The 22,412-nt window shown below is 43.2% G+C and overlaps 1 protein-coding gene across 4 annotated transcripts in view; it reads right to left on the bottom strand.

The window, feature by feature from the left end:
* LDLRAD3 (low density lipoprotein receptor class A domain containing 3) overlaps nt 1–10,019 on the bottom strand; it is a 226,469-nt gene extending 216,450 nt beyond the window's left edge. For 3 of the 4 annotated variants that reach the window (XM_037020045.2, XM_037020046.2, XM_037020050.2), the window contains exon 1: nt 9,909–10,019. In XM_037020045.2, coding sequence (XP_036875940.1) covers nt 9,909–9,954 — 46 coding nt within the window. In that variant the 5' untranslated portion in view covers nt 9,955–10,019. The remainder of the gene's footprint in view (nt 1–9,908) is intronic. The other variant, XM_073216410.1, reaches the window with a different exon arrangement.
* Nucleotides 10,020–22,412: the final 12,393 nt, after the last annotated feature.

Raw genomic sequence — 22,412 nt, 5'->3', positions numbered from 1 at the left:
GAGTGTCCCTATTTTGTATTTTGACATCATCTACTAGAGCAACCTAAGCAAACTTTGGGCATGGTAAATCTTTACCCCACTGCATCACTGCTGCCCCTCCTACATTCCACCGATGCATTCAGTTTCTCTGTAACATGTACAAGGTTAGTTCCAGCCTTCATTCATACAGAACATTCCTGATGCAAGTCATTCTTTCCAATTTTCTCCCTCCTATAGTAGTGAACACCTACTCTTCCAGGCCTGTTTCCCCAGGCCCCTGCCAGCTGGGTTAACTTGCTACTACCATATTTATAATCAAACTAAGGTTGATGTTCCTATAAAATCTGTTTTTGAAACCTTTTAGTCAGTTCTCTTCTAGTTTCTCTTGGCATCAACAACTTTGAATTTTTTTTCTGATGAAACACCCAGTGTTGCTTGCTAATCACTCTTCCAAGGTCCCCAAGCTCCCCATTTTATTTTTTTAATTAAAATAAAAAGTTAAATTTAGAATCTTCCAAACCAATTGAGAGGTTTTTTTTCCAACTGACTATGAAGCTACAAGTGTGGCTAGGGCTCATTTTCCAGCCATGTCCAATTAGTTAAATTACTCCTGGAGAACACTGCTCTGATTCAAGGCTAGCACAGAAGGAAAATGTCCCAGTAATGCCATAAAAAATGACATACTTCTGATATCCCCAAAGCTAACCTCACTGGGCCTTACAATAACAAGAAGGGATTTTTAAGGCAATAAAATTAAATACCCTTTATGCTTTCATTTCTCTATGCCAACAGACACACAAGTATCCACATGGAACACTGGTACCCTGGGTTTGTAAGTCTGCTAAATCAAGTTATTCATAAATTCCATGTCCTTCCAGCACCAGTTCCCGAAGGCATGTTCCAGAATAAGCTAAGCAGCTGCCCTCCCTCTCTCTGGCCTCTCACTAGGCCAGAGAGAACAGAACCCTCATCCTCACACTGTGCTACCTGTCGGTCAAAAATCACAGTTGGATTTGAGCACCAGCAAATTTACCCGATCTACAGTCTCCTGATAGCATAATGATGCATTAAAAAGAGAAACCAGTTTCAGGAGAGAACTTGGGAGTGACAGTTGTAATCCTGAGGCTCATCTGGTCTGCCTGTAGTTATTAACACTCGAGAAACCTACAGCATTACTTTCTCACAAGGCATGACTTATTGCCCACAAGAGCCGCTTGGTTTGAGGTAACAAGATGGGACGAATTATTTCAAGCTTCTTTCTGTGCAGTACTTTGACATTTCACCTTCCACAATAAATAACATCAGTGACCAGTTCAGGGAAAGTTCTCCTATATGTGAACCATAAATAACCTTAAGCTCAGGTTCAGAAAGTAAGAAAGAACTATAAGCTCTTCTTTTTTATATGAGGCATTATAGTTAGCACTACATTTTTGTCTTCAAAATCTATTTCTGGATTTTATAAACAGTGGGTCTTTCTCCTTGGCACCCAGCACTGTTGGAGGGACATACTGACCAAAAAAAAATTGCTTTTGGTTAGGATTCTAACAAAATATTTCCATCAAGCATTGGGGGGGAGGATTCTGCATCACTAATATCTTCAAAGGCAAGTCTCATGGTGCTAAAATAATTTATTTATTGTTGTTATTATTTCTTTTAATAAAACAAACCTCTACAATGACCAATTTAAAACCTGTAGAAATAGCAAGTGTTGGTGAAGATGGAGAGAAAAGGGAACCCCCGTGCACTGTTGGTGGGAATGTAAACTGCTGCAGCCACTACAGAAAACAGTATTAAGGTTCCTGACAAAATTAAAAATAGATATATCATATGATCCAGGAATTCTACTTCTGAGAATTTACCCAAAGAAAATTAAAACACTATTTCAAAAAGATAGATGTACCCTTATGTTTACTGCAGCATTATTTAATAGACAAGATATGGAAACAATTTAAGTGTCCTTCAATAAATGAATGGATAAAGATGTGATATACACATAATGGAGTATTACTCAGTCATAAAAAAAGAATGAAATCTTGCCATTTGTGACAACATGGATGGACTTAGAAGGTATTATGCTAAGTGAAATAAGTCAGACAAAGACAAATACCATGTGATTTCACTCATATGTGGAATCTAAAAAATAAAACAATAGAGAGACTTTTTAAAAAAACAAACAGATTCATAAATACAGAGAACAAACTGGTGGTTGACAAAGAGGAGGGAGGCAGGGAAGGATGAAAATTGGTGAAGGGGATTAAGAGGACACACTTCCAGTTATAAAATAAGTAAGTCCCAGAAATGAAAAGTATAACATAGGGAATATAGTTAATAATATTGTAATATCTTTATATGATGACAGATGGTAACCACACTTAATTTGCAGTGAGCATCTCATAATGTATGTAAATAATGAATCACTTTGCTATACATGTGAAACTAATATAATATTACATATCAACTATACTCCAATTTAAATAAATAAATAAACAAAATTACCTATAATGACAAGCTTGCCACCAGGGGAGGGGCAGAACATCAGTTTCCATCTGCCAAAGACAGGAGACTTGAATAAAATCAATTCAGGATGCTTCCTGACTCCAGCAGCTCTCTAACAGATCATTCTATCCAATACAATAAGCATGGAGTCAATACTGACCTCACAACCTGAAGATGGATTCTTTAGCACAAGCTGGGGAGGGCTCTGCTTCCTTCTCGCAGACATGAACCCAAACACTACTCAACACCAAAGCAGTGAAGCCGGTGGTGAAGAGCACAGGTTTAAGCCGCAGAGTCCTACATAGTGATTCTGAAACCACCTCTTACTGGCTGTGGGCTTGGGACAAGTAACTTACCCTTTCAATTTCTTCCATGTATAACACGGCGGAGCGTACTACCCACCTGAATAAACTGCTGTGAAAATGAAATAAGATTCATCAGCAGAGAAAGCCTTAAATAAGTTATGGCATATACATACATCAGAAGATATTTTCTAAGCTGTTTTTAAAAGAATGGGTAGATTTATAAGAGCTGAAAGAAAGGTGGTCAAGAAGACACTTGTCTCTGGTATAGTAACATCTCTGAAATTGGGATGTGCCTAATTTACCTTTAATATTGTTAACATCTCTGAAATCAAGATGTGTCCAAAGGCAAACAGCATCTTATCACAACACAGAGCTGGCGGAAGCCGTGGTTAATTGGTCACTGGAGGTGCCTGGGGGGACTTGGTCACAGGCACTCGAGTGTGTCACCATTTCCATCCAGTTCTGGGCACTGCTGGTACAGCACAGAACTGACCTGCCGTTAAGAATGTCTGTTACAAGTTTACACTAAAATTGTGCATTGAAATGAAAAATTACTGTGTACACAAAAAAGACAAGGCGACAGCATAAATATGGCAATAGTGAAGCAAATATCTGCCACTGGAAGAACAGCTGCAATGCCACACTTTTGTAGCAAAGCAAGAGCCAAGAACTTTAAAGGACTTGCTAGGAAAATACTCACAAACAGCGGAAGCTGTACTGCATTTTGCTTGAGACGGAGGCAAGAAGAATGCCGTTCACAAACTGAGTAATGCAAGTGAAGGTGAGTGAAAATGATAAATGCTTTGGAATAACCCAATTGTCTAAACAACAGGGAGGTACATGTGACTAAGTCACGTAGCTCAAAGCAGAATCTACAAAACACAGCATTTAAGTAAAAAAAAAAAAAGCAAATCAAAAAAACTGCAAATTTGACAAATATGAGCTCATTGTACTATGTGTGTGTGCATTCATGTATATGTGTGTAAATCCTCAGTAGGGCTCATCTGGCATACACCAGACAGTTAACAGTAGTTTAGAAAAGCAGAGAGAAATATCAGGATGAAGGAAGAGTTTAATGTTTTATTGTAATGACTTAAGTTTGAAATTTTTGTAGTACATATGTATTTGATGTATTATTTCTGTAGTGTTTTGATTCAAGACAATAACAACATAGGCACCGTCTTGGCGACATGCCAGACAGAATCAAGGTGTGGTCATGACCTACTCCCGGACACCACAGAAAAAAGAAGATACATGACATACATATTTAACATACGCTCCCAGCTCTCAAAGGGTTCATAAGCTAGTAGGATTTCGGACTAAAAGAGGTAAGATAGATACATAGCTATGCACACAAACTATAGAGACAGAGAGAGCATGACCACAGAATAAAGAAGTTTGACACAAGCCACAGAAGAAATACCCTGCTCTAATCTCAAAAGCCAAGAGCTACAAGAGTCTTAGGGCACCAACATGCACACCCCAACATTTTATCTGGAAAGCTCAGGAAGCAAGCTAGGATGCGTGTCATCACCTCTGAAACCTGTTTGGGAATGAATCATCTATTAAATATCCCCAAAGACAGGATATCCATGTTTGCCAAGGCCTTGCAATATCTGTGCAGCCCTGTTTCCATCAAGGTCATAGACTCCTCAGTATATCTCACATTTAGGAATGCCTCCAAGATACCACTTGCAGAAGAGTGCCTTTCCAGATCATGAAAGACGGTAACAACCCCATTTCCATCACTGGATCATTTAGTTCTTGGAGGGTAGGGAATAAGATTTCCCACAGCTTTGCGCCCTGGAGCACAGCACAGTGCCTGGATGTGGCAGAGCTGGTACCACACTGATGAACAGCCAAATAAAGCTTGAAGAAGAATTTTCTAGTTACCTAAAGACAAAAAAAATGAAATGATAATTGCTTGCGCCTCACTGGAGAAGGCTCTTTGAGGAGGGCACGATCTGAGGTGCACATATGTCTGGCTAATGAGCGTTCTCCCCTCAAGCCCAGCATCTCTTTCCTGGAACCTCCCTTCTTCCTGCAAATTCCTGCACAAAGACAACAGCAGACAGCTTGCACTGCTGGCTTGAAGAGGCAAGGAAGTGAAACACTCCTGCTGAAGAGAGGAGGAAGGCTGGACACTGAACAAAGGAAAATGGCAGCTGGAAGGCAAAGCACCTCAAAGGAATCCCCAGGTTCCAAAGTGACACAGAGTGTAACTTTAAAAAGACTTCAGAGAAGAAAGTCAAAGATGAAAATTTCTCAAAAACCAACTTGCCACTAGTATAGATGACTTTCCCCACCACCTGCAGAACTGACTCATTATAAAGGCCTTTGATGGGAGGGGAGAAGGAATTACAGGAGGGAAAGGGAGCGGAAAGGAACAGAAACTCCTCTGTTAAGCAGAGGTAGGGGGACTTTCAGGGTTAAGATTTCAACACGCCAACTCCCAAGGCCAACTTTCAGGGAGCCTATCCTTTAGCCTCCCAAATTTGACATTCAGGGGACCAGGTGGCTTTTGGTGTCAGCTGCCACCTGCCTTTTACCCACTTCCGCAGCACACCTCTCCCAAGAGAACCAAATCTGCAACATAAAACTCCAGACGTTTTCACTCTGGTACAAGAAGAAGTAAGAGGAAAGCGTCAGGGATGAGGATATTTCCAGTTAAGAAAGTATTTTCACATGGATCCTGTGAGGCTGTGGAACCCTGATGACTTGGGAGGAGGATGCCATCCGGACAACTGCATTTTGAGGATGAGCAATCCTCAAAGATGTGTGGCGAGGGGGCTCCCTCACACCAGACCAGGGGTTCTCAACGGTGGTGGGGGGATTCTGCCCCCAAAGAATGTGTGGTAACAACATCTGGAGACGTTTTTCATGGTCACAACTGGAGTGGGGGCGGGGAGGAGGCTGCTACCAGCATCTAAGACCAGAAATGCTGCTAAATATTCTCCTGCAGGACAGCCCCCCATGACAAAGAACTACTCGGCCTCAAATGTCAATAGCACTGAGGGTGAGAAACCCTGACCTACACTAACTCATCTCTGCAAGCAACTCCAGAAACCCTGACAGTCCTACCTGAAATAAAATCTGTGATCCCTCAGCCTGAGCAGTCACCCCGTCACCAAAGTCCATTTACTCTGGTAAGCAATAGCAAACATCAGGCCAATGACATGACAAGCAAATGCTGGGTGCTCTCTCCCAACAACCATTTTTAAGGATGCTCCTCAGCATCCAAAAGAGTAGATCCCTCTCTGATAATCACAATGAAAGAAAGGCGCTTACCAACACATACACACACACACATACACGAGGAGCCATCTTAAAAATCTCCTGGGTTGCCAGGTAGAGGCACTGACAGGTTTAGGATGGCCCAGGCATTTCCACAATGTTCTAGCGGGAAAATGAAGCAACAAGAAAATTCCACAATCAAAAACAGAAGTTTGGGAATCCAAAAAATTAAGTTTGTCCCCTGGCTATCTCACAGCTAAAAGCAGTTCTGTCAAGTCCACGGTACATAGCATCTTTTTGGTTTTACTTAATTGTAAAATACAATATATATTTAAGAAGAAGGGACAATATAACTATAGAGGTTAATGAATGGAAACAAACACCCACCTAACTACAATGCAGGTCAAGAAACTGAATGGTGGCTGGTGGTATCTTCCTGCCAAGCATGCCTCCCTGCCATACACACAGCCCAAAGGCTGATACTATTTTGAAAAGTTCCATCTTTCCTCAAGGATTGAGATATATTTTATGTATTTACCATGAACACTGACCACTGAATAAGTCCAAAGTGGTGACTACAAAGTGAACAGATTTGGCAGGGGGAGCAGGGCAGGGGTGTTTGTGGGAACAACCGCATCCTCACCGAGGGCCAATTCACAAGGCAGGAGGCAGGAGAGGCAGGGAAGCACTGTGTGGGATGCCTGGGAACGGTGGGTGCAGCCCAGGCTGGGGCCAAGAGAAACTTGAGTTAGAATCCACCCTCAGGCCTTACTCTGGCACCTGGGCATGGATGATCTCTCATGAACCATAAAATGACTTCCTGCCACATGACATCACTGGAAAACTTCAACAAGATCGTGTGTTTAAAGTGTCAAGCAAAGCATCTTACACACAGGAGATGTTCCCTGAACACTGGGTTCTTTCCTCTCCTTGCCCACGCAAACATGCAAAGTTATAAAGTTCAGGTCTTTAATATGAGCTTATCTGATTATAAACTTTCCTAAACCCCAAAGTCTCTAAACTGTTTCATGAAGATGGTAATACAAGCGCACTTTCAAGTTACCCTGGTGGCTTTGGTAACTGCACGGGTCTTGGAGGCACAGATTTCACCATCCTGCCCTCACCTACTCACACCCCTGTCCCTCCTGCACTTCTATCATAGTAAAGGGTCCAAGTGGACTGTCAGATGAAAACACCTCACACTCCAGATGAGCTTTCTCTGCATCTCTCTGAAGATGAAAAGCAGCAAGGTGTGTTTATTTGTACTTCATCTACCTGGGCTGGGCTGGGCGTAGCTACTCAGCAAGTTAAAAAAAAAAATAGTAAAGCCACCCGCTCACACTATTAAGCAAATCTTTCCAGGAGAAAAGCTCACTACTCACCCTCCCTCACTGGAACATTGGAGAAAACCAAGCATTTTCCCTAACAGAAAGAGAATGCCAGGGAGTCTCAGCAAAGGTCAGCCTGGGAGGAGATGAGAAGAATGACCACCCAGGGGGCACGGCCCCCATTAGACAGTACTCACCATCACTGCACCAAAGCCCACCAAGTCCCCCACAGGAAGGGAAACTGGACATCGGATGGGCTGAGTTTTTCTCACAGGATTCATTAAAAAATAATAACAGCCAAAAATCAATGCTTCACTTCCCTAACACAAACAATAAAAACATAGGAAGAAAAAAACCACATAAAGGTATCTAAGAAGGTTCCTGAATAACAAAGTCCTCCAAGTTGCTCTTGAAATGTCAGTGGCCTTCCAACTCTACAAAGACCTGGAGCTCAAGTAGGGCTCAACTCTGACCCAGGTTTCTTCACAGACTATCAAAGGGAGACAAAAATTCCAAGCACTGGCGTTTACAATCTCTCATTTTATCAACTTCCCACAAGAGGATCAAGGTGCAGGATGTAGGATAAGAAGGGTAGAGCCTCCGGTCCAGCTAAGAACCCCAAACTGACCCACACAGGCTTTGCTATAAGCTGGGAGCCCAGGGGCAGCTAGCCAACTTCAGGAAAAGTGACCACCCTGTTTCTCATGACACCACTGGTCAAAGTGGAATCCATGCTAAAAGAATGCTTAATGAAGAGGTTTCTAAACCAGCAACTATAAAGGTGATTCAAAGTCACATAGTCAACAACCACAGACAATGGAACACCACCACCTGGGCCAGTGAGGACTTTCTATGACCCCTAATCCCTCCCTCCCCACTAGGACTATTTTATTTATTTTAGCCCTATTTTATATGTACACACATATTAGTTAGCCAGCACTGACCAGAGAATGGGCAAAACTAACTCCACAGCTATTTTTGCTGAAATGGAGACTCAACCAAAGCAACGCACTATCAACTGGGGGATGCAAACTGTGACATCCCCCTAAGCTACAAGTAGCAATCTGAGGACACACAAGGACCCGCTTCCAGACTGTCCTACTGGGTGTTATCATGGGACACACCACACCTATGCAAAGTGAGAGCAACTCTTCATGTCTGAGGTGCCCTGGACATCTGCCTGTTCTCACAGTGTCCACATAATCACTCACACCTACCAGTAGCTGCCAGTGTCCCCTTGGAACTCTCTCCCTGGGGTGGCCCAATAATTCAGGAGAAACAGGTTACTCTGACCCAGACCGGATTAAAAACCCACAGCAGTCACCAGCGTTCCACCCTCACTGGAAGCCACAGCAAACCTACAGACATCTAGAGGTAGTCTCCGAGGAGAGGGAATGTCGTCATAGGTCTGAGAGGGGGATTGACTGCATAGTCGATTCTGAGGATGGGCAGAACCAGGGACTGCAAGGTAGGAGGGAGATTTCTCTTTTGAAGCCCACATCTCTTAGGGGAAGGGAGGGGCAGCTCAGAATGCAGTGAGCCTCAAATTCCCCCAAAAAACACATCACCAAAGACACTCCACAGCCAAATAACTGGAAGCGTTTGGGAAAATCAAGCATAAATTAGATATGAGGATGGCACAAAAGTCAGGCAAGCAAGCCTATGTTGAAAAAAGTTCACTGGGCCATATCACCCACTTTCTGGGCATCAGCTGCCTAGAAATAAACATCATGGGGCGGTCCGAGGCAAGGAGGGGTAGCTGACAGCTGTGGGCGGAGGGCAGGGGCAGAGGAAGAAAGGCTCCAGGGCTGGGATTCGAAGATTGCCCACATCAGCAGAAAAGTTCCTGGGAAATGCGCACGCCATGGGGATGCCAGGTTCAAAGGGCCGGCAGAGAATGCCCAAGTCCTGTCCCAGGGACCTCGCCAGTGAGAACACCCACTGAGGGGAGAGAGGGGATGGTGGATGACAAATAAATGTTTTGCTCCCAGGACCAGTGGGAAAGATTAATAATTGCCAGGTCTGGCCCTCCTGCATCTCTGTTTACACAAACCAAACACAGTTTCAGGGAAGAGTGAAAGGAAGCATCGATACTATCCGCCCCGCGGTCCGGGTGGGGAAACTGAGGCACGAGGGTGCACGCACGCGACAGGGGAAGAGGCCCTAGGGAGACCAGCGATACACCGAGCCCGCGGAGCCTGGTATGAGGGGAACAGGGAAATGTTCTCTCCCTTCTCCTCCCCTCCTTTCCCCAACACACACAACACACTCACATTCGAGCTACGCCCAATCGGGACAGCGGCCGGGCTCCCCAGAGCCGGGCTGCACACAAAGCTTCGCCCGCGCACACACAACACAGCGCTAGCCGGCGCGCACGCCCACACAATAGGACGGCGCGCACCCCGCCGCGGCCCCTCGCCGGGGTCCAGGCCGGCCCGGCGCCGGGGTCCGCCCTCCGTGCACACCCGCGCCCGGAGACGCAGCCCGGCGCGGGGAGGGGGCGCAATGACGGCCCGACCGCCGCGCCCCGCGCCCCGAGAAGTTCGCCGGAAGCCCTCCGACTCACCCGCGGCGCTGCTCAGCAGCAGGCACAGCGGCCCCAGCAGCCACATGGCGCGGCCACCGCTCCTGCTGCCCGGCGCCGCCGCTGCCCCCGCGGCCTCGGCGCTGCCCCCGCCCCTCGCCGCGCCGGCCCCGCCCCCCGGCCCCTCCTCCCGCCCGCCCCGCCCACCCGGCCCGGCCCGGCCCCGCTCTGCGAAGTTTGCGTGCGTCCCGGCAGCGCGCCGCCGCCCGTGTCCTGTCCCGGGTGCCCTGGCTTGGAGGGGCCGGGGACTGTCCGGTCCATTCGGCCTCTCCCCGCCCGCCTCTGGCCGCGAGGGTCTCATAATCGCCCGGGCTCTGTTCTCGGGCTCCTCTTTCCCTTTTTCCTCCTCTCGTTGCTCCCTCCATCCTCTGAGAATGCGGCGCTCACCGGTTCCCCAGACCCAAACTTGAGTACTTACCTACTCAAATGAATTCACTCCAGGGAGGAATAGAGAGGTTCGAAGAAAGGCCCAAACAGTGTAAGAAACCATTGTATTTTCTTTCTAGTAGCGAGACTGGAATATGACCAGTGCTTCTCAAACTGTAATACTCATCCGACTCATGCGGCAATCTTGTTAAAATGCTGGCTCTGACTCAGTAGGTCTGAGGTGGGTCCTGAGTTTCTGCTTTGTAGCAAGCTTCTAGGTGATTTGGAGACTGGTCGTCCATGAACCACACGTGGAGTAGGGAGGCTAACACCTTCAAGAGAGTTATTTCATCTGCATCTTGTCTGTCTACACCAATGAAACACTGGGGACCCAATTTGCAGAAAAGGAAAGTAAATGTAAAGACAGACACCCAAGAGCCCCAGTACAGGTGGGGCCCAAAACAGTACTGGTGAAAATTCCCAAAGGATTTAAATGGTGAAAGAGTGCAATGACTTCTTTGTGCTCCATTGTCCTCCTCCTCTACCCCCAGAAAATCAAAAACAATAGCAAAAACTAATGAAAATAATCTACAACAACTGGAAATAACTCATATGTCCATCAACTGATGAACAGATAAACAGCTTACATTACATCATTTAATGCAACAAAGTGAATGAATATCCAAAGCTTGCTAAGAGAAAGAATCCATCCCGAAAGGGTACATTCTGCATGATTCCGTTTAGAAGACGGGAAAAGAGGAGCAAAACAATGGGGACCAAAGTCAGATCAGTAGTTACCAAGTCTGGGGCAGAAAAATGAATGTAAAAGAGCACAGGGGAACTTTTTGGGGTGGCCTGTTCTGCATCTTGATTATAGCAGTGGTTATGGCACTTGATACATTTGTCAGAACGTGTGGAACTGCACCCCTGAAAGCCATCCCTAAAAAAAGTGAATTGGGTGAATTGTACTGTATATAAATTGTACCATGTCTCAAGTGCTGGGGCAACTTGAGAGGGAGGCTGTAGAGAGCATGCCTGCATCACATTTGGGATGCATAGGAGACAAGGATGCCAGGATTCAGTGACTTTACTTTTTAGTAGTCTGCTCAAGTCTGGAAACATAAAAGCTAAAGTGGATCAGGTCAACATTTAAAAACACTAATGCCAGTTCAAGGTTAAGAAGAAATGTGGTGCAATGTAGGTTGTGACGCTAAGTGTAAGTTTAGCAAGTTCTATACCACAAGGTAGCTTGTCAAGTATGAAGCATATAAATAAAACCTCTGAGAGATTTAGCATTCAGGAATTTTAATCCTGGGATACATGAACACTAGGGAAACCATCCTATGGGCTTCAAAGTTTTAAATCCACTAAAATTGCATGCATAGTTTCAGGTGTAGGTGGGTATGTTCATTTTTTCCAGATGCATGTTGGGGGGAGGCCCCTAGCTTTGATAATGATACCCAAGAAGGCATTTTTCAGTGAACAAAACGTTTTTTTATTCAAGTCCTCATTTGCCACCAAACATTAGGAAAATGGAACATCCTTGTTTCCTTTGGGCACACGAACTTCAACTCTGGGAATGATTTTGTGTACCTGGCTTACTTTCTGCTTCTTTCTCCCTCTCTTTTTCTCTCTCTCTCTCTCTCTTACTCTCTCCCTCCCTTCCTCTTTCTTTCTCTCTCTCTTTCATTGTCTCCATCTCGTTGTCTTTCTCTATCTCACACACACACACACACACACACACACACGCACACACATCATTCCATATTTGTAAAATGAGGATAACATAAGCGCCTGGATTTTAGGTTTGCTATCGAGATTAAATAAGATCATGTATGTAAACTCTTTGGTATGGTATCTTGCACATAGTAAGTCCTCAGGAAAAGGCAGTGCTGGTGATGGTTCATCTAACAAGGCAGCTGCTGTGGTAGCCATCTCCAAGATGGCTTTTGAACATGCTTGTCTTCTGGTATCCATGCACCTATTAGTCCCCATCCACACTGAATGGAGCTGACCTGTGTGACCAATGGATATTGTGGAAATGACATTGGGTAACTTCCATGGCTGGGTCACAAGGACATAGCGGTTTTTTCCTTGCTGGCTTAGACCCCTTGTTCAGAGGAAGCCAGCCACCATGTGATGAGGATGCTCAAGCATCCCTGTGGAGAGGCCCACATGGAGATGAACTGAGCCTCCTGCCAAGTTGCCAGCCATTGGAATGAAGCATCTTGGAAGTGGAGCTTCTAGCCCCAGTCAAGCCTTCCGATGACTGCAGCCTTCCTGACAAATTCTGAGCTGGAATCACCCAGCCACTCCCTAATTCCTGACCCACAGACACTGTCAGAGATAATAAATGTTTATTGTTGTTTTAAGTCACTAACCTTCAGAGTAATTCACTACATGGAAATTGATTATTAGTAAGTCTGCCTTTGTCATCCATAGGATTGACATCATGGTTCTCTATAGGACCTTCTAAATGAGTTAATAGATGGAAAACACTTAGAATTTTGCCTAGTATATAGTAAACACCCAATAAATGTTACTTTTGTTGTTACTATAGTTTATTTTCTATTATTATCTATTTTCTATCATTATTATCTTTACCTTTCTTCCAACGCATCTAAGATTCAGTCCTTTCAAAAGACCATCTTAACCTTGAAGAAGAATTGAAACTGACAAGAGGACACACGCACACGCACACACACAGGGACACTAAAGGGACCACAGGACAACTTTATTTACAAAAAATTTACTGAAAACAAGGAGGCATTTAGCTCCATTAGCTTCATAAAAATCAGGCAGAGTGAAAGGAGAAGTACCACTCCCCCAGTCACCCTTGGGGCTCATGCTTTCACAAGGGCTCCCTGTTCCCTGCTCTGTACTCTCTTTCCTTCTTTGATTTTCATTCTCCTTGAAGGCCTGCTCCACTCCAAAGTGTAGGAGGGAAACTGCCTATTGAAAGGCTTCCTGATGGAAGAAGATGACTATTTCCTTCTTGAAATACACACACACACACACATATACTTTCTACCCTCAATGTATCCTCAGAAGGCCACAAGATCAAGTGACTGAAAGGAAGGCTTTGAAGTAGTTTGATATACCTGGGCTCTTCGGTCCCACCCCTTACTAGTGGTATGTGTGTGTCTCTCTCTTGCCAGCTGCCATTTTATAAACTGTTCAGTGGAAAAGCTCAAGTGTCCTGGAACTGTAAAGACCTCCAGTCAACAGCCAGTGGTGAATTAAGGCCCTCAATCCAACAGCCCACAAAAAAGTGAATCCTGCCAACAACTACGTAAGTGACCTTGGATACAGATCCTCTGCCAGTCAAGCCTTCAGATGAGACCACAGCCAGCCCTGGCTGACCCCTTGACTGCAGCTCATGAGGGATCTTAAGGTAGAGGTACCATGCTAACTATGCCCAGATTCCTGACCCAGGAAAAATATTATACATGTTTGTTGTTTTAAGCCACTAAGTTTTGAGATAAACTGTTACATAACAATAGATAACTAATACAAAGCCTTACCATAAACACTGAGTCTGTGAACACTTAACATCACTGAGTCTCACTTACCTGTTAGCCTGAAGAATGCAGTTGTAAGAGAATAACCACTAATCAAATATCTGCTTCAGACATTGTACAATTATGATTACATTTATTTTCCCAACAGCCTCTGATTAAATAATATGATCCCCTTTGCATAGATGGGGAATCTGACACTCAGAGAATTTAAGTGATTGGTCCAAAATAACCCAGGGAAACACTTAGATTCAAAGCCAGATCCTTTTGATTCCAAAGGATTTCCATAACACCATATAGATCTTCTCAAAAATAAAAACCCAATTCATAAAACCCAGAACTCACCTGCATCTTGAAAGAGAATGTGTTCGCTGGGTTTAGGGCTAGTAAGGTAAAGATGCTCAGCATATCAAATAGAGCTCAGTTTGTTTTATAATACAATTCAACTCCTAGGAAACTTCTACATGCATCTAATTATTGTAGCACCCACCCACAAAAAATGCTGAGCATGAGAGTTTTCTCAACTAGAAATTAAAATCATCCCAGAGCTGCCAAATGTGTGTATGTGTGTGTGTATTAAATTGACAGATTAATCTACAGAAAAATATTGCTGGGACCCAAAAGAGAATTCTTGTAATTCATGTTTAATATAGTCACTAGCTTGCAGAAGAGAGATCTGCTGACATTTATTAATGAAAATTTTGCACCACCTGAAAGGATGAAATTCTTACCCCTCATTTTAAAAAACATGCTGCTTGTTATTTATTTTAATGCCCCAATTTTACTGCCCCTTGAACGAAGTTGTCTAGACCCTTAAAAGGATGGTATTTCACTTGTGACCAGTCCTGGAACCAAGGAACTATTCTATGAAAAAGAATTTAGCCTGCAATTTATCAATAGAGCCATTTTGCCTGTTTTCATCACAGGCATTTTTTTTTCTTTTTAGATTGGAAAAGGGGGAAAGATAGATTCATTAAATGGGTAAATCTACTCTGAGTCTATCAATTTGAGGGGAAAAACTGTCATTGAATGACATAGATGGGTAGTGTTCAATATGGTAGCCATCAGCTACACTTGGTTACATGTAGCTACACTGAGAACTTCAAGTGTTCTATTTTGAATTATAATGTGCTTTAAATATAAATTGCAAACTGGATTTCAAGAAATGGTACAAAAAAGGACATAAGAGATCTCAATAATATTTACATTGATCATATGCTGAAATATAATATTTAGATACACAGGATTAAATTAAATAAAATAAACTCTATTGGGTTTTTTTTGCTTTTTGAACATGGATAGTAGAAAATTTAAATTTCATATGTGGCTTGCATTTGAGGCTCACAGCTATTTATTTTCAACAGCACTGATACAGATAATATATTTTAGCATATGACCTACCAGTGTTCTTGTATCATAGTTGAATATAAGTCCACTTGAATGAAGACCACTGACTCAAGAAGGGTTTTTTTCCTCCCAGTTTCTCCATTGGACTAATTCTGCCTCCTAACCCTCTTAACCTCATATTCTAGGCATTCAAGTCTATTGATATGAAAGTGATTTTAATGTCATAATGCCAGTATCACAAATGTAGCACAAGGTTGAGAAGGGAACAGAGAAGAAATAAACCATCTTTTTAAATAACATGAACATTTGACACTTGAATTCTGAAAAGAATCCAAGACTGAATAAAATCTTCGTTTTCAGTAGGGAAATTTGTACAGTAATTAACTAACAAGTCAAATGTCAAAGGAGATACCCACTCAGTGGCAGATGCGAGCAAAGAATTCCAGACTGCCTCAGGCTGATCACCTTCCCTGAGCAAGAAGCTCTTTTATAGACAAACAGGTAGGCAGCAGACTCTAATAAGAGTACTCGAAAAAACCATCTGGAAGGTAAATGGATTTACATTTTTAATCTGACATTATTGGAACGTTTTCCCTGCACTGTGAAAATTCCGCTTTAATAATTTAAGTTGTTTTTCTCAATGTACCTCAGCCTACTTCTTTTAAACACCTCTTCATTTCAAGTTAGATTCTTTGGCCTTGATTGATTTTAATGTTTAAAAGCTTAATTTCAGGCACTGATTGCCTACTCTGGGCGGGTCTAGGTGGGTTTGGAGTTTGGCTTGGTGGGTAGGGCAGGGAAGAAGGATTTTTTGCAGAGTTTTCAGTGAATTCCTATACCCAATGTGAAAGCTGGGGAACAAAAGGGCCTGGGAAGGGACATGATTCTACAATTTCTAGGACCCTTCAACATTTATGTAATGAAAATGCAGTAGAATTATAGGTATTGTTTGATTCTGTTAGGTCTTAATCACAACTCCTTAAAAATAACCAGTACCTTCCACCACGTAGTTCAGACCATAAATCTGGGTATAAGCCTGAGCTCCTTGAATTCCTTCACTTCCAAACACAATCTTAGTACCTACTCAAAGTCTCGTGAGTCCAATTCACCTGTCTCCTTCCTTCCTGCACCTTCCTGCGCCTGCCTGCGTTCAGGTCCCCGTGTACCTGTGCCTGTGCTGCTTCTACCCTCTCCTAACTGGTCTTTTCAGGTCTTGTCTTGCTCCCACTCATCTGTCCAAATCCCCACAGCTCACTATTAACTACAGGACAAGCTCAGACTTAGCTGAGTATGTCCTTTATGAGCTGCTGCTGAGGCTGACTGTCATGGGGGTCAGGGGTGGACAGAGGGGTGAAGGGTGAGGCTAGAGCAGTGGGCAAGGATTTAGGGGCATGTCAGGAGTTTAGTCATTATCTTATGAGCGATAGAAAGTCACAAATGGCCAGTTTTAAGCAGAGACATGGCAAGAACAGACATAGTGGTTAAAAGAAGGGTTCTGAAATCAAACTTAAACTCAGTCTGACATTGCCAGTTAGCTGTGTGTCCTTGCTCAAATTACTTAATCTTCCCAGTTTCTTCGACCATAAAATGCAGGTTAACACCCCTATGAGATACATACAATTGTGATATATAAATAGCGTAGTGGTTAGCATATGACCCAGTACGTAGTAAACACCCTACTGATTATAACTAAATATTACCATTCATAACTCCTAATCTTCCTACACTTTTTCCAAGAAGCCCTCCATGCCCCTCAAGACTAAGTAAAGCCTCATTCTCAGGTGCTCTTGTAACACTTTGTATTTATCCCTGTTTTCGGTTGTATAGGTCTGATCTTAACTGCCTATTAATGTGTTATTTCCCCACCAAACCATAGCTTCCTAAAGCTGGGAACTATGACTGACATGTGGCCAGAGTTCCTTCAATATTTACAGAATAAATGAATATTCAGATTGCTTTATGCTTTGATTCACATAATCTCTTTTGCCCTATTTTTATCCCCATTTTACAGTTGAGGAAACAAATGTTCAAATCAAGTTTTAAGCTCAAAGCCCCATAGTCAGTAAGTGTCAGAGACGTATCTCTGGTCTTGTATCTCACTATGTCCTGGAAGACAGAGAAACAGAGCAGTGACACTGTCTAAAATGACCTTCCATGAGCAGGACGGGTGTTTGCACAAAGTTCCATGAAATGGCAAAGTGAAGGAATAGAACATTTCAGCTGAAAAAAATAATAGGTAGCCTGAAATCAACCCCAATCTTACCAGAAATAATAATTCCAGGAAATGGAACTATATGCACAAAAGGGAAAATACTCCAGGACACACATAATAAAGTCACGTTGGCAGTGCCTGTGCCCTCGTGGCCACCCCATAGAGGGGTGAATTTGAGAGAACTGGAAGGAAGACATTTGCCCACGCCAGCCCCTCTAACAAGGTGTGCCAGCCCACGCCATGATCTTCAGCTCCCTAACGCAAAATCATGAGCCTAATCACAGCGAAACTCCAGAGTGATTACAATTAAAATTTCCAAGGGGGAAAAGAGTAGGCCGTGGTAATGCTAGAAGCTGTCCACGTAGGCCGGTTGGCTCCAATCTCACAGCACGGTGCCAGTGAAGCCCAAGTTGAGGTTGATACTGGTCAGGGCCAGTTAGTTGGCTTTGCACTGAAGGGGAAAAACAATTCAATGGTCACTGGCTAGAATCTTCATCCTGCTCACTTGTCCTGCCAGTGTTGGTATTTGGGATCAAAAAGGGGTTGGATAAAAGAGTTTGGAGGACCTAATGCCAATCTTGACAACCAGTGCTGACATTCAGGCAGCATACACCAATGCAGAAAGCCAACTGTCAGAACGAAAAACACTTCTGCACCAGCTGGCAAACAGCGCCGAGTTCCCTGAGTACCTCCCACATTGCCCCAGCTGCCCAGTTCCTCCCCAAAGCAAGAGTGAAAAGCAGCAGGAAATGAAGAGAAGTAAGGAAACCATGAGTTTCCAGTACTGGGGAGACAGTCTGATTTCATGGAATTTGCTAAATGTGTAACAAAATGATGTAATCATTTATCAGTTTGCACATTTTTCAATTTAAATAAAATATCAAATGAGAAAAAAAAATGTCTCAACACACAGCTTGAATTTTGGTTCCAAAATTGGTCTCCCTAAGAAGAAAAAGGCTTTGCATAAAAATAGTAACAACAAATATTTGCTGAGAGTTTTCTTAGCTGGGCTTCCCCTGGAGCAGAGCTTGAGACAAGGGCTAGGGTGTGGGCAATATGATGGGAGGTAATTCCAGGAAGCAGAATTTGAGAGAGAAAGGTAAGTAAAAGGTGTATTTGTTGAGCTGGTTAATGCTGCAGGCAGCTGAGGCTCAGTCCTGATGTGGATCCTCTGGGATCCGAATAGACGACATCTTAGATGAACCCTCTGAGTCAGGTAATGAGACATTTATCCATGGACTTCTGTCCCCCGTTGGTTAAGCATTAAACCTCTGTACTTCCTGGTTGCCCCACTTTGGAAAAGACCCTGAGGCAGGAAAGCTGAGACAGTCGGTGGTTGCTGGAGGTGGGGCGCAGCCAGGGTGCAGGGAACCTGCCGACTGCAGTACTGCAGCCACAGCCGAAATCCCACATGGGCCCAGTGAGGGGGCTGCTGGTATGCCAGGTGCCTTACATTCCACAGGTAGGCCCTGTTGTTTTCCTCATTTCCAGAAGAAGAAACTAGACGTGGAATGGTAAAGTACCTTATCAAAGGTCACAAAGCTAGGAAATGGTGAAGGTTCAAACCTGTGTTATCCAACTCCTGAGTCTAAGCTTTTAACCATGTGGTAGTATTACCTAAAATGGGGCTTCAGGAAAGAAAAAAAAGCAACCATTTGCGCATGAGGGGGAAACAATAATAGGGATGATTTTATATACACATTCCCTTCTTTCGTGGAGATAGGAAAAGACAGTCAATCTGAGTGTAGATTAAAAAAAGCAACAAAACTCTAATCAATGTCTTCTGATAACTTGAGGGGACAGAATCACAGACAATTCCCTACCCACTAAACACTCACATATGCATATATACGTAGAAGCACATACGTTGCCCTTTCTTCCTGTGAAAGAGCCACGGGTATGGAGGCCACTGACACCCCATGCCACAGCTCTAGAAAGGCAGAGGACCAATTAGTTAGTGTAACTCTTAATACAGCCTAGGATTCTTCTCAACTTGGTTTTTTTTTTTAAAGAGGTCAAGAACATTGCTTCCTGTGAAATAAAACAAAAATGTCTGACAAAATTAAAGACAGTTTTAACATTTAGAGAGAGAAGCAGAACTGATACATCCATATTCAGCTGGTCTACCTACAGACAGTGAATAAGAATTCTAATTTGGGATGGCTTTATTAACAAGCCCCTCACTACTCGGATGTGGGGTACTGTTACATATGAGATATACCAGCTGTCTTAAGAGCTAAGCACACCTGGGGATCAGTGACATTTGGCTCCAGTCGGGTTCTAGGTGAATGGTCCGTCCCTAGGGAGGCGAGAGGAAGCTTTCCTCACAGGCTATCAAAGGCCGCTGAAATGACATGGTGCCTCTCATTAGAGCTCTTTCAGCTCTGTCTCATCAGTGTCACTCCCTGTGCTCAGTTTTATTTCACTGGAAGTTTCTATAAGTGAATTTGGAGCTTCTGAGTCAATACAAAGACCCAGTTGATTGCTCTCATTCTCTGCCCCTGGGCCTTCCTGTCCAAGTTTCCTAAAGCTTGATGTTTGTCCTACTTGATATGAGGTGGTGATCGGCCATCCGACACATTTCCTGCGGAGACTTTACCTGCTTGGTAAATTACAATTAGGAAGCCACTCTCCATACTCTTCTACTAGTGGAAGAAAAAGGAAAAGAACTGTCAGCAAATGCTTGAAAGGCCTACAATACCCAAAAAGGAAGAACTATGTAGGGCTGTGGCAGTAAAAAGATAGTAATCGTTTTCATTATGTGATGCTTTGAAAGTCATTACACAATAAGGTTGGCCCCAAGGGGAAGTTCATTTTGAGAAAGCACAGTCCAGACAGGCAAGAAGTAATTCACAAGTTCTTAACCAGAGGCTTTCAGAAATTAAAAGGATTCTGATTTGTATTTGTCACACATACACAATGCATCTTAAAATCATTTTTCTTTTCTCCACGTTTTCTTACACCGCATGCTATCGAGCACCCACTTCCTGAAATTTCCTGGGAACATTCATCATGATCCTTTGCTCAGCACATATTCATTCTCTTCCCTCTCCCACTGTGGGAGGCAGAGACTTCCCACTGATGTTGAGCTGGGCCATATCGCTTTTTAAGGCCAATGGAATATTAGCAGGTACAATAGGAAGAAAAACCTAGTTTGCTTGTGGGTTTTAGCTTGACCTCTTTTGCTCTGGAGATCTACCATGAGAACATGCCTTGGGTATTTTCTGTTTATTCAATATGGGCCCCAGATCAAGTATAAAACCTGGAACCAAGTCAGCCTACAGCCTGGAGCAGAACCACCTAGCTGAACCCAGCCACAATCAGCCTACTTATAGCCAATAGCAGGCCCACCATCTGTAGGAGGATAAACTTTTTTTTATTAGCCACTAGGTTTTGGGTGTTCTGTCCCTGGCCAGTGTGTCTCTTTGTCCTTCTCCTCTTTCAATCTTCCTGATTCTCATTCATAACAGCCCAAAAGAATGGTAGCCCCCCCATTCAGAGAAAGGAGAGAAATATGATGGAGTAAAACCAGAATATTCTCTAAGACACAGAGGGAGGAAAAAAGGCTGGAACTCCTCATGAGTTTATTTCTGTATTGTCAAATCCATAGCTACCACTTATTTGTTCTGTGACAGGCACAATGCTAAATACTTTATAAATCCTTTATTTAACCCGCTCAATACCCCAAGATGTCAGAATAAATATCACTATTTGAAAAAAGAAAACTGAGGCTTAGAGAGGTTACATAGCTGGTTAAAAGGTGCCAGAGCTGGGGTGAAAATTCAGGTTTAGGCAAATCCCAATATTATTGAGCAACCTATGCAGGGAACCAGTCTTGAAACGAGATGCCATTCTTTAGTATGATAAATTGACAAAGATTAGAAACATTCTAATACTGAATATTGGCACAAGAATGAAAGCAACATCTCATAAAACACAGGTGGGAATGTAAATTGGTGTTAACATTCTGGAAAGCAACTTGGCCATATTTATTAAGAACCTGAATATCTGCCTACCCTTTGAACCAGTAATCCCACTTCTCTGATTATATTTTAAGCAACTAATCAGAGATGCTGCCAAAGATTCCTGTACAAGGCTATTCATCAAGGTATTGCTTACACAGTGAAAAACTAGAATCAGCTGAGCTGTAAAATAGTTGCAGAATAGTTAAATAATTGGTGCTGCTACAGGCTGGAACAGTGTGCAGCCTGTGAAATTTTTAATTACATTTTATGATATGAGTGGTCTGAGGAAAAGTTTGTGCTACCATCTGAACGTTTGTGTCCCTCTTGAATTTGTATGTTGAAATCCTAACCCACAAGGTGATGTTAACGCATGTGGGCTTTGGGAAGAAATTAAGTCCTGAGGCTAGAGCCCTCAAGAATGGGATTAGTGCCCTCATAAAAGAAGCCCCAGATAACTCCCTTAGCCCCTTCCACCACAGCAAAAAGATGTCACCTATGAATTAGGAACTGGGTCTCACCAGACACTGAATCTTCAGGCAAACTGATCTTGGACTTCACAGTCTCCAGAACTATGAGAAACAACTCTCTGTTATTTATAAGCTTCCCAGTCTTGGCTTTTTGTTACAACAGCCTGAATGGACTAAAAGAGCTTGCAATGTACTCTAAATGGAGGAAAAAATGTCAGATATGAAACTGAATATATGATGTGACTCCAGTTTGGAGTGTGTGTGTGTGTATGTGTAATAGATACAATAGAGTAATAATGCATTATTTCTGCATAATGGTGATTATTTTCTGTGGGATTTTTTTGTATTCTCTAAACACTTTTTCGTATTTCTCAAATGTTGTGAAATAAAGAAACATTATTTTTATACCCAGAAAAGTATACTTAAATGATTTTTTTTTAAAACCCAGCAACTATTCTCCCTTCAAGCACTATGAGGACAGAAGTCTTCATCTGTTTTGTTCACTGACGTGTGCCCAGAATAGTGAATGGCTCCCAGAAGGTGCTCAGTAAATATTTATTGAATGACTGAAAGGTATAATAGCCACACTCAAAACAACAACCATTTTATTA

Source organism: Manis javanica, chromosome 11 (assembly GCF_040802235.1).
Source record: "Manis javanica isolate MJ-LG chromosome 11, MJ_LKY, whole genome shotgun sequence".
Lineage (NCBI taxonomy): Eukaryota > Metazoa > Chordata > Mammalia > Pholidota > Manidae > Manis > Manis javanica.
Note: the sequence above shows the minus strand (reverse complement) of the source record. Positions and strands in the feature narration are given on the sequence as shown.